The 12,809-nt window shown below is 39.7% G+C and overlaps 1 protein-coding gene across 1 annotated transcript; it reads right to left on the minus strand.

Annotated features, from left to right (window-relative positions):
• Positions 1-6,453: 6,453 nt before the first annotated feature.
• On the minus strand, positions 6,454-7,404 carry LOC129079608 (olfactory receptor 1L4-like). The gene has a single exon (XM_054584889.1). It carries the CDS (start codon positions 7,387-7,389, stop codon positions 6,454-6,456), a length of 936 nt encoding a protein of 311 aa, XP_054440864.1. The 5' UTR covers positions 7,390-7,404.
• Positions 7,405-12,809: the final 5,405 nt, after the last annotated feature.

The raw sequence follows: 12,809 nt of genomic DNA on the forward strand, positions 1-12,809 counted from the left end.
TTTTCTCTATTCCTTGAAGAGGTCACTGAGATTCAGTAGTGGCTGTAACTGCTGGTTTGCACATATGTACAAATATGAGGGCAATGAACTATGATAATGAGGCACCGGTGTGGAGATGTAGTTTGGGTTCTAGATTCCTGCAGGTTTTCCCCATGGATTGTTTGAATGACACTGAACTGAGATTCACCTGAAAGAATGTCTACAAATGTAATTCCCTTTTTAAAAAACTTTAGAACAACTTTAGTCTTAATTTCATCATCTTAGTGGGGAGCTCATTTTGGGGTTATGCATACACTAGGATTTATTCTGCAAAACAAAGTGCTCATTGTGTATGTTTGTGAGTGCGTATTTGGGGAGATGAAACCAGGAGCCAGCTTAGACTTAGGGATCTCTAGGTGGGCTGGGAGTGCTCTGGCCCCCTTTGGTGTTGAAGGTTATTCCAATTAGTGTGGTTATGAGAATGTTGCAAACTGAAAAGCACTTTATGATATGGGCATATCATTTTCATTTTAATCATCAATATCACCATCAACATCTTTTATTTAGTATCTGGGCTTTGGCATCCTGATTTTGGGATGAAAATCCTTCCTCTGTTCCTTATTCTCAGTCTGACCTTGGTCGACTACTTAACTCTGAATCTCTGTTTCCTAGTTTGTAACCATGTGTAACTACTTCATAGAATCATGAAAGTTATTATCACAGTAACACATATGGAGGGCACACTACGCTGCTATTAAGGGGAGTGGTGTGATTGTCACGATCAGCAGTAGTTGATGAACTGTGAACCTGGGACACACGATGTAGTGGAGAAGCATCAGATGACTTGCTTTACAGTTCTTTTCCTCAGTGCTTTTTGAACTTGGGGAATGTTTACTCCTTCTGACCCTGGCTTTTCTCATCTGTAAGACAGAGATAATAACCCAACCTGATAGGCCTGCGGAAGAAACCAAATTCTGGAATCAGTTGAAGTTCATTCATGAACCATGATGTGCAATCGAGATGAGAAATTCCAGCATTGCTGTGTGATGGTGTGGAGGAATAAATGTGACGAACTGTCAGTGGCAGCGTGGGCTCATGTCCTGTTTGTTTAGTGTCATCATTAAAAATATCACACACCCTCCAGAATCTGACAGAATTTTCCCACTCTACTCTTGATGTGACCCTGAAAAAGTCACATGACCCTTTTTTGGGATTCAGTTTCTACAGATGTTTAAATGGGATAAAAATAGGGTTTACTGTATAGAATGGTTGTGATAATTAAATGAGATTTAAAAATGATCGTATAATATTTAGACCAAGCTGGCACATAGTAAGTGCTCAATAACATGATCTGTTATTGTTACTGCTGTTTTAAATAAAATGAGGGTGCTTTGTCATTGCGTCAGTACCTGCAGGTTGGGCTTGTAAGTTGTGAGATGTCAGTACTAAAAGTTGTCTTCGTCGTCATCATCATCATCATTATCAACATCACCTTTGACGGATTATGACTACTCAAAACTGTCCATGGCAAAACCTTTGTTTTGGCATCTGGAAACCAAGTATAAACTTGGATAAATTCATAAGAGCCCCTCCCCCACATTATTAATCATATAATGGGAGTAAATAAGTATATCTTATGTGCTGGCTCAAATTTCAAGAAAAAGAAAGGATGTGAATGAGGTTAGTAAACTTTAAGTGGATGTAGAGGAGTTGATTACCAGGTATTGACCTTGTGCGGTGATTGAGAGTGATTCTGGGAACCATGCCCATCTGAGTGGACTGAGAGTGAATTATGCTTTGTTTTTGCACAAGTGTTATGTCCCGGTTACTGATAGGGTCTGGGGAAGGGTGGTCTGAGGCCCATTCTCCACAATGTCTTCTGTCTGGTCTGTCAGAACACCAGACAGATGTGATGAACACCAGGACTAGACGCCCCTCATGGTAATCAGAAGAGCCAGAAAATGATTGACAGACATGGATGTAGGAAAGAAAAGGGAAAAGGAAAAAGGGGGAAGCTCTATGCTCTGTGTGTGTGTGTGGGTGTGTGTGTGCATGCGCGCCTGCACATGTGCTCATGTGAGCCTTAGGTAGACTCGGCTCTCTTTCTCCATCCCTTTGCCTCAGTTCTTACCTGGAAACGCTGGCCAGACTCAGCCTCTGACACTTCCAAAGAGCAGACTGCGTTTCCTATCTCATTGTCTTCCCAAGAAGTCATGGCTGGAGCACCAGAGCCCTTCCCTGCCTGTAGGAATAGCTCAGACTGAAGGCTCAGGTCTTCAATGATATCTCAGGCACAGGAGCCAGGAGGAGCTGCTGACTTTCTCAGGCAGTGTCTCCTGGGACCCATGCTTGGACCTCCTTGCTAGAAACAAACAATTGTCCAACCCCCAACTCTTTCCTCTAGACTGTGGCCTTGAGTTCCAGCAGTGACTCTGATGACTCCATTCAGAATGATAAGAGCTGGGGTCCGCGGGAGTGCTCCTGGTCTTTCCCTTAGGTGAGGTGCAGTTCGGCTCCCTCCGTCCAACCTTAACCCTGAATAAGCCCTATCTCTTTTATGAAGTCTGCTCTATCTAATTAGAGTCCAGTCTTCGGGAGTGAAATACATTATGTCCTAGAAAATAAATAAAGATAAACTTGGTCAGAGGTCACAATCATTGCCTTCAAATGTCATGTACAAGAGACAACATTCATTTTTTTATGACCCCAGAGAACAGAGAGATGAATAATATGTAGACTCTAAGGCCCGGGGTGTGATTCTGGATTTATTTTTGCTGTAAATATATCTTGCATACAAAAGAGCGTATAAAATGCATTTGTGCTGTTTAAAGAATAACAACAAAATTCATACCCATTCTTCCGCCACTCTGCTTAAGCAGTACATGGTTCAACCCTCTAGAAGCCTCGTGTGGTCCTCTTTCAAATCATCTGCCTTGTTGGGGGCGGTCACGGGGAGAACGTGGTGGAGGGCTGGCCTGAGAGCTGCTTCCGGGCAGTCAGCGGCGCGTCACCCCGCCCCCGTCTCCAACCGGAAGTCCTTCGCGCCGCTCCCACCACGGGAGCCCTTTCAAGGACGCAGCCTTGAGAGAGCCGCGTGGTGTTGAGACCATCTGGACCGTAAGTGTGACTCAACCCCATTAAAGCCCCTGGGTAAACTTGAAGACTCCGGCGGGCAAGTGCGGAGACCCCGTCGCCTTGCGGCGCCCGAGATGAGCCTGGTAAACTCTTTTGCTTCTCAATCTGCCTCCTGCCGACCTGGAGAGGCCTGGCTGCCGGCCGGCGCTCAGCGTCCTCCGTGGTCCGGGACGCTTTGCCCTCTGACACACGTGTGTGTCTACAGTGTACGCGGTAGTGGTTGGATTTGCCTCTTTTTGTCCTTTTTTCTGAAAGGAATTACACTTTTTGTAATCTTCCGTAAATTGCTTCTTTTGCTCAACATTATTCATTGAGCTTTATTCATGTGGATACACGTAGCTGAAGGGCATTTGGGTCCACAGTTGTCTTGTAGAGGTCGCCGCTGCTCATTATAAACTTGCATCCCCTGCAGGATTTCAGATTGCAGAACTTTTAGGATTTGGGGTTCTATGTATGTTGTCTCCGATTCCTCAGCAGTTTCTGCGGGAGCTCTCCGTAATCAAACACATAGTATTTCCACAACGGAACGAGTGAATAGTCACACTAAGTTCAACTGATACAGACTATTAACAGCTTCATGTAAATTCAGGTCATGTTTTCCTGCTAAATGAGCTCACTGTAAACCTTACCATAATGAATATTATACCAAGTATGATGAACACATATTCTTAAATAGCCACATGTCACTCCACATGCTACAAAATGAGTTTGCTGAAACTCTGAAATTCCTTCATCAATTTTTGGATTTTAAGATTGCACCTATGGCACTGTGGACTTACAGTGCATTGTGGAATTGTATCATAGTATATTTGTTCATTCTAACGTTGGTGGACATTTGAGTTTGTTGCCAGGTTTTTGACACTTTTTTGAAGAACTGTTTATTCTCTTAAGTAAAACTTCTCCTATTCTCATTTTTAAAAATGAAAAAAGAAAAAAATGCCCTGGCCAGTGTGGCTCAGTTGGTTGGAGCATCATCCCAGAAACTGAAAGGCTGAAGGTTCCTTGCACATGCCTGGACTGCATGTTCCATTCCCAGCTGTGGCATATATGAGAGGCAACAGATCGATGTCTCTCTCTCTCACGTCAATGTTTCTTTCCCTCTCTTGCCCTCCCCTTCCCCCTCTCAAAAATCAGTAAGCACGTCCTTGGGTGAGGATAAAAAAAATGTTATTTGACTAAATTGGCCTGGTCTCTGTTATTCATTTTTTTTTAACTCAGAGTTTGCTGTATTTCAAAAAACTAATTCTTTTTTAAATTACTTTTTATTGTTATTTGGTTACAGTTGTTCTAACTCCTCCCCACCTTTGCAATGGACAAATTTCTAGAAATGTGCAGTCTTCCAAAACTGAATTATTTCTTCTTTAAAAAACTTTTCCACCGGGAAATTGGAGAAACGTTTTAGTCAACCATTCTCTAAAGAGAACATATCTACAATAATGATCATTTATCATTTCTTTGTTCTATTATTGATATATTTTTTAAAGGTTTTATTTATTTATTTTTAGAGAGGGGAAGGGAAGGAGACAGAGAGGGAGAGAAACATCAATGTGTGGTTGCCTCTCATGCGCCCCCTACTGGGGATCTGGCCTGCAACCCAGGCATGTTCCTTGACTGGGAATTGAACCAGTGACCATTTGGTTTATGGGCCAGCACTCGATCCACTGAGCCACACCAGCCAGAGCTGTTACTGATATTTTAATGGTACCTCAAGAGTTATTATTTCAATAGCTAGAGGACTTGTATTCAACTTTAGGTCCTGCTATCCACAACCTTATGATCCATAAAATCTGCTAGTTGTAAAAACTTGATGTAGTAATCAAGGCAAAGGGGTTCCAGGGAGCATATATAATATCTTACATTACCATTGCTGTTGACAATAACATAATCAGGGAAGGATTAATTAAGCAACAAGTTTACACTTACGCATTTGTATGTCGTTAGGGTTGTGTAACCGTCATTAATGCTGATCACCAAATGCCTTTGGCTCTCCATTTTACAGATACACTGTTGGATTGTGCCTTGGGCTCCATTTTGTTGGGCGGGGTTATGAGATTAGCTGGGGACAATGAGTTGTGGTCTGAAGTGTTATAAGTCACTTCTGAACCTGAGTGTTTATTTCTCACAGCAAAATCTTCGAGCCTTTCACAGCTCCTGACAGAGTGATGATTAATGTTTACAAAGGTGACTGCTCCATCAGCATTGGTCCCTGAGTGTTTAAAATGAGCAGCATCCTTATATTTTTTTTATGGTGGACATGCAGTGTGAATAAAAAATTGACCTTTGGTTTTAAGTTCCAAAGATTTTTGGGATTGTTTGCTTCCACAGCACAACCTAGCCTATCCTGACTGATACACATTGCTTACCCCAGGTTATGAGGGTCATTTCAGTGAGGATTCTGGCCATGTGGAGAAAGGAGGAATTAGAGGAAAGAGAAAGGAGTCAAGTACTGAGTATTCACATTGTGACTCTACTTTGGTTTTGGTAGAGTTTACATCTGCTTGCTATATTCTATCTTTCCAGTGTTATTCTTCCTGCTCTCTAATTGAAAAAGGCATACAGGGCTTTTCACTGCTTCTCAAACACAATACAGTATTTCTTTTAAAATATATTATTTATTTATTTTTACAGAGAGAGAAAGGGAGGGAGAAAGAGGGGAAGAGGAAGATCGATGTATGAGAGAAACATCAAATGGTTGCCTCTCTCACATGCCCCAACTGGGGACCGGGCCTGCAGCCCAGGCACATGCTGCCTGGGAGAGGAACCAGCAACCTTTTGGTTTGCAGGATGATGCTTCAACCAACTGAGCTACACTGGTCAGGGCACAATCCAGTATTTATTGCCTCTGCCTACTTGGGTGACTTTCACTGTTTGAAATGCTCTGTCCGTTTCCTTGTCAAACGAACTTTGATCTGTACAAATTCAAACCAGCCTTAAGGACAATCTTAGTTCATTCCTCAAAGAGTCTGCCAGTCCCTGACCAAATCCACCCAATTTCTTATTCTAAAAACTAATTGAACTTTAGAATTCCTTGAGGGCTAGCTGCTGTAAAACTTACAGAAAACCTACTTGGAGACAGCCTTATTCTACCATCTGGGTGGAAGAAACTGTTTCCCTAAAATCTAGATTCCTAGCAATACATAGTCTGGGATTAAACATATATTTCGTCAAGTTCACTGATAGACACCAAGTGTTCTAGCTTCCTGGTCAGTGCTCTTCCTGCTTATTCAACACCACCTGTCGTGATCTCTGTGGGTGCCATGTGACAAACCTCAGGAAAGAGGATAACCTATCATCTCTTAGGTCATCTCTCAATTATGATATCCTGTTGTCTTGTTCCTTCTACGAGTGAATTCTGTCCCTTAATTTCCTCAAACCCCTCTTCATATCTTTGTTTCTAAAGCTGTAGATAAACGGGTTCAGCATGGGTATCACTACTGTGTACATAACTGTGGCTATCCGGTCCCGCACCACTGAGTACATGGAGAGAGGCCTGAAATAGACATAGATGGCACTCCCATAGAACAAGATTACTACAGTGAGGTGGGAGCCACAGGTAGAGAAGGCCTTCCACTTCCTGGCTACAGAGGAGATTCTGAGTACAGTGATGATGATTCGTAGGTAGGAGAAGAGAATGCATAGAAATGGGGTTGCGACAACTGTGAGGGTCTCGGTCATGATGACAGTCTGGCTGGAGGAAGTGTCAGAGCAGGATAGCTTTAGCACAGGCTGAGTATCACAAAAAAAATGCTTGATGACATGGGAGGCACAGAAAGACAGGCGGGACATGAGTAGCACACGGAGCAGGGCGTGCAGGTGGGAGATGGTATAAGAACCCAGCAGCATGAAGAGGCAGCATCGTGGGTTCATGACCACATCATAATGGAAGGGGTGGCAGATGGCTACTAGCCGGTCTATGGCCATAGAAGCCAGCAGGTAGCTGTCAGTATTTGCAAATGCCATGAAAAAGTACATCTGGACCAGGCAGCCCACAAAGGAGATAGACTTTGTCTCTGACAGTAGATTCACCAGCATCTTGGGCATAATGACCGTTGTTAAGCAGATATCCATGAAGGATAGGCTTCTGAGGAAAAAGTACATAGGTGTATGGAGCCGGGAGTCACAGTAAGTGACCAGGATGATGAGTACATTTCCTACTACAGTGACCAGGTACATGACAAGGAAGATGACAAAGAGGGGTTTCTGCAGTTGAGGGTTGCAAGAGATGCCCAGGAGAATAAATCCTGAGGTGCTGCTGCTGGAGTTCTTTGTCTCCATGTCTCTTGCCTCCTGGACAGGGTTGGAGAAGCAATAGAAGTGACGTGAGTGGCAATTTGATCAAGACAGCTTCTTCCCTAACCTCTAGCCTATAAAAAAGCCCACTGTAATTTGTTAGGATTTTAGAGATTATTTACTTCAAGAAACTACAGAAGAACAGGGAGTAAAATCCCACCAGGGAAAAGTTTGAAAATTCAAACTTGCTTCCTAGGTGAGAAACTAAAGTTTTCTCATGTGTTCTTAGGACTTTCTATGTAGCTTAATTTGTTTGAGTTCTTTTCCATTCTCTTTTTAAAGATTCTTCTGAGGTTGTTTTCTGACCAACTCCTTAGCCACTTATTTTTAATTGCAGGGGAAGAGGCTTCTGGGTCTCACCTTTAGTCAGGATGCTTTCAAAGGTGGAGTTCAAGCGAATGAGATCCTCTAAGTAGGGTCCTCTCCTGCTGATAGTTCCAGAAGTCATGGGAGTTGGGACAGGACACAAGTGAGCATCAGATTTAATCGGTGCTGATGTCCACAGAAGTCAGATGAGAATTTTTAAATCTTCAGAAAAAATCTGCTTAATATGTATTTAAATATTTCTGTTTGACCAATATAATCTGGCCACTTAAATGATAACGCTTTGGTTTAGGGATGTCACTCAAAGTAGGAGTGTTGCCAGGAATAGCCTATTTTACTGAAATTAATTATTTAAATATATTAATTTTAATGATAAAAACTATGAAATTTTCATTATAAACATTCAAAATACTAGAATAGTGGGAGGGGGCAAGGGAAAGGGGGGGGAAGGCAGAGACAAATGTATTTAAAAAGTAAATAAATTAATTAAAAAAAAAAGTATACCTAAATAAATTCACAAACAAATTTCATACTTTAAAACAACAACAACAACAAAAAAAAACAACTTTGAATATAAAAGTATGATTCCCACCAATATCATGGGAAAGACAAGTCAGGATGGCCTCTCTTACCATTATTGAGCTGCATTGCTCTGATAGTAGTCTAAGCCAATGAAAAGGCAAAATTAAACAAATAGGCATAAACATTAGATAGAAAAAATTGTCATTTTTAAGTGACTCGTAAATCTAGGAAAGTGCTAATACACTTCTGAAGACTTTAAACATATGAAGATTTCACCAAAATGGCCAGATACAAGATAAATATACAAATATTAATACTTTTCTTATATTAGGACAAGGCATGAAGGAAAAAATTTCAGTTGACAATGACAGGAAGTTTAAAAAGTACTTAGGAATAAACCTAAAAAGGAAAGTAAAAAGAAATGTGAAAGATCTATCTGAAAAAACTGTACAAGAATACAAAGTTATGATATGAATAAATGGAGATATTCTACTTCTAAAAAGGGAGGATTCAGTATTAAAGAATGTCATTTAACTAATAGCATTACTTATATAGTAGTTTTTTCTTTGTGATTTATTTGACTTAGCATAGTGCCTTCAAAATCCATCCATGTATTGGAAATGACAGGATTTTCTTTCTCATGGCTGAATCTAAAAAAGACAAACTCATAGACAGATTGTAGAATGGTGGTTGCCAGGAATGGGAGATGAGTGAAATGGGGAGATGTTGGACAAAAGGTATAATCTTCCAGTTACATGATGATTAAGTTCTGGGGACCTAGTGTAGAGCTTGGTGAATAAAGTTAACAGTAGTGTATTACATATTTCAAGTTTGCCAAGAGATAGATATTTATTTATTTTTATTGAGATATAATTGATATATATACCACTGTCAGTTTAAAGGTGTACAAAATGTTGATTTGATACATTTATATATTGCCGTATGAATGACCAGTGTGGCATTAGCTAACAACACATATATTATGTCACATAATTATATTTTTTTGCGGTGGGAACCATTAATATCTAGTCTTTTAGCAACTTTGAAGTTCATAGTATAGAATTGTCTACAGTCACTATGCTGTGCAATAGATCTCTAGGATTAATTTATCTACTCATCAGAAGTTTGTACCTCAGAACAACACTTCCTCATTTCCCCCACTCACCCTCCCCAGCCCCTGGTAACTGCAGTTTCTTCTTAAGAGAGTAGATCTTAAACATTCTCATCACATAAAAGAAGTAATAATTATGTAAGGTGATGGAGTTATTAACTAACCCTGTTGTGATAATCATTTGCAGTATATAAATGTATTAAATCATCATGTTGCACACCTTAACTTCACAATTACATCTCAGTTAAGCTGGAAAAAAGCCAATTTTTAAAAAATTATACAATTTGCCTGGCTGGTGTGGCTCAGTGGATTGAGTGCCGGCCTGTGAACCAAAAATTATACAATTTAATGCACTTGCAATACCACTGCAAGGGTTTTTATTTTTTTAATGTGTTGAATATCTTACTAGATCGGAATATTTTAGATTAATCCTTTAAAACAACTTTCCAACCTGTTGATCATCTTCACCTTAAACTTTATTTTCACTCACAAGAACTCAGAGTTGATTACAAAATAAACAAAAAACTTGCTACATTTCAATAATACAAGTTTATACTAATCTACCTAGCTTTATTAAAATAATACTGTATTTTAAAAGTTACTGGCCAGTTTGAATTGTAGCATCCTGTGCATCATTTCTCCATATATACATCTAAGCAATGTAAAATAATGATACTCCAAAGGAATTTTTAATTCTGAAATTCATCTAGTGGAGTAAATGGCTAAAGAAAGACAAAATAATTTAGAAAAAATTTAGAATAAAAACAGAGAACTTTTCTAACTTAAAAAATCAAGGTACTTAAATAGGCTTCCAGCCAAGATAGAGGCATGGGTAGATACACTTTGCTTCCTCTCACAACGAAAAAGGTAACAAACAATTTAAAAACAAAAATCAACCAGAACTGCCAGAAAATTGAACTATATGGAAGTCCAACAACCAAGGAGTTAAGAAGAAACATTCATCCAGACTGGTAGGAGGGGCAGAGACAGGCAGCTGGGGCAGAGAGGACACTGGTCAAGGTGGTGGCAGGTGGACCGGGCAGTCCCATAGTTGTGTGCTGATCAACTGGGAAGAACAGCTGGGGAGCAAGACAAACTGTGCAATCCAGGGTTCCAGAGCTGGGCAAACAAGGCCTCAAAACCTCTGGCTATAAAAATCTATGGGGATTGTGGAAGCAGGAGAAACTGGTAGTCTCACAGGAGAGTCCATTGGAGAGGCCCATGGGGTCCTAGAATGTACACAAACCCACCCACCCAGGAATCAGCACCAGAGCAGCACCTTGAAGGGTGCAATTCACTTGCGGTTGTGGCAGAGGTGACTAAAAGTAGGGTGAGAGCCAATAAAACAGCATTGTTTCCTCTCTCATCCCTCCCCCACATGCAGTGCCACAGCTCACCAAAGTGGGTTGTCCCACCCTGGTAAATACCTAAGGCTCTGCCTCTTACAACATAACAGGTGCGCCGATACAAAAAAAATATGACCTAAATGAAAGAACAGATCAAAGCTCCAAAAATAGAACTAAGCAATGAAGAAATAGCCAACCTATCAGATGCACAGTCCAAAACAGTGGTAATCAGGATGCTAACGGAATTGGTTGAGTATGACTGCAAAATGGAGGAAAAAGTGTAGGCTATGCAAATTGAAATAAAGAAAAATTTATAGGTAACCAACAGTGAAGGGAAGGAAACTGGGACTCAAATCAACGATTTGGAGCGGAAGGAAGAGATAAACATTCGTTCAGAACAACATAAAGAAACAAAAATTCAGAAAAACGAGGAGAGGCTAAGGAACCTCTGGGACAACTTTAAATGTTCTAACATCCAAATCATGGGTGCCAGAAGGAGAAGAGGAAGAACAGAAAATTGAAAACTTATTTGAAAAAATAATGAAAGAAAACTTCCCCAGTCTGGTGAGGGAAATAAACGTACAAGTCCAGGAAGCTCAGCGAGTCCCAAACAAGTTGGACCCAAAGAGGAACACGCCAAGACACATTGTAATTAAATTGCCCAAGATTAAAGATAAGGAGAGAATCTTAAAAGCAACAAGAGAAAAGGAGAGAGTTACCTACAAAGGGGTTCCCATAAGACTATCAGCCGATTTCTGAAAAGAAACCTTGCAGGCAAGGTGGGGGGGGGGGGCCTGGAAAGAAGTGTTCAAAGTCATGAAAAGCAAGGCCCTACATCCAAGATTACTCTGTCCAGTGAAGCTATCATTTAGAATGGAAGGACACATAAAGTGCTTCCCAGATAAGGTGAAGTTAAAGTTGAGTTCATCACCAAGCCCTTACTATATGAAACATTAAAGGGATTTATCTAAGAAAAAGAAAATCAAAACGATGAACAGTAAAATGATAACAAACTCAGAACTATCAATAACTGAACCTAAAAAAACAAACTAAGCAAACAACTAGAACAGGAACAGGATCACAGAAATGGAGATCACATGGAGGGTTATCAGCAGGGATGGGGAGGGGGACAATGGGGGAAAAGTTACAGGGAATAAGAAGCATAATTGGTAGGTACAAAATAGACAGAGGGAGGTTAAGAATAGTATAGGAAATGGAGAAGCCAAAGAACTCATATGTATGACTCATGAATGAAGGCAGGGGAATGTTAGAGGGAATGGAGTACTGTGTGGAGGGGTATAAAAGGGAGAAAAAAAATGGGACAACTGTAATACATAATCAATAAAATATACTTAAGCAAATAAAAACACATGAATAAAAACAATACACAGAGAAAGACAAATCAATGGAACAACATAAATTTTGTGTATCAGTATTTATACACATATAAAGATCTTAAACTATATTGAGTCTAATATATAATACATATTGATTTCATTGCAATGTGGGGGGATGGATAATTAGATAAATAATATTTATGACAATTGGCTGAATCTTTGGAAAAATAAGGCTAGTTTTCTGTCTAGCCCACACATAAAATTATAATCCATATGAATGAACAATCTAAAAGTAAAAATTCCAAACTATAAAGTAAGTTTCCAAAAAAAATGAAGGAGCATATTTTAATGGTCTCAGTAGGGGGATGCCATTTCAAGAAAGAAAGAAAATGTTGATGCAATAACAACAAAATACTATACTAAAAAATGTGAAAATTACACCAAAAGAAACAATAAGTGAAGCTGAAATGTAAACTATTGACTCAAAGAAAATATTACCCCCCCCAAAAAATGAGATGTCTAACCTCATTAACAATCAGAAAATATAAATTGCACTTAAATATAATTTTCAAACATCAAATTATCAACACAATTTATGGACAATATTTAAAGGGAAAATAAATTTAAAAAAAATATTTATTCACATATAGTGGTAATGAGATGGTAATCAGTATAGACTGATTGATAGTCAATATCAGAATTGAAAATCAGTGTATATTGATACAATAATTCCTCTTAAAGAAATCTGTCCTTTAAAAATAATCA

This window comes from Pteronotus mesoamericanus, unplaced genomic scaffold (genome assembly GCF_021234165.1).
Source record: "Pteronotus mesoamericanus isolate MK-2021 breed Mesoamerican mustached bat unplaced genomic scaffold, CSHL_Meso_final contig_78, whole genome shotgun sequence".
Lineage (NCBI taxonomy): Eukaryota > Metazoa > Chordata > Mammalia > Chiroptera > Mormoopidae > Pteronotus > Pteronotus mesoamericanus.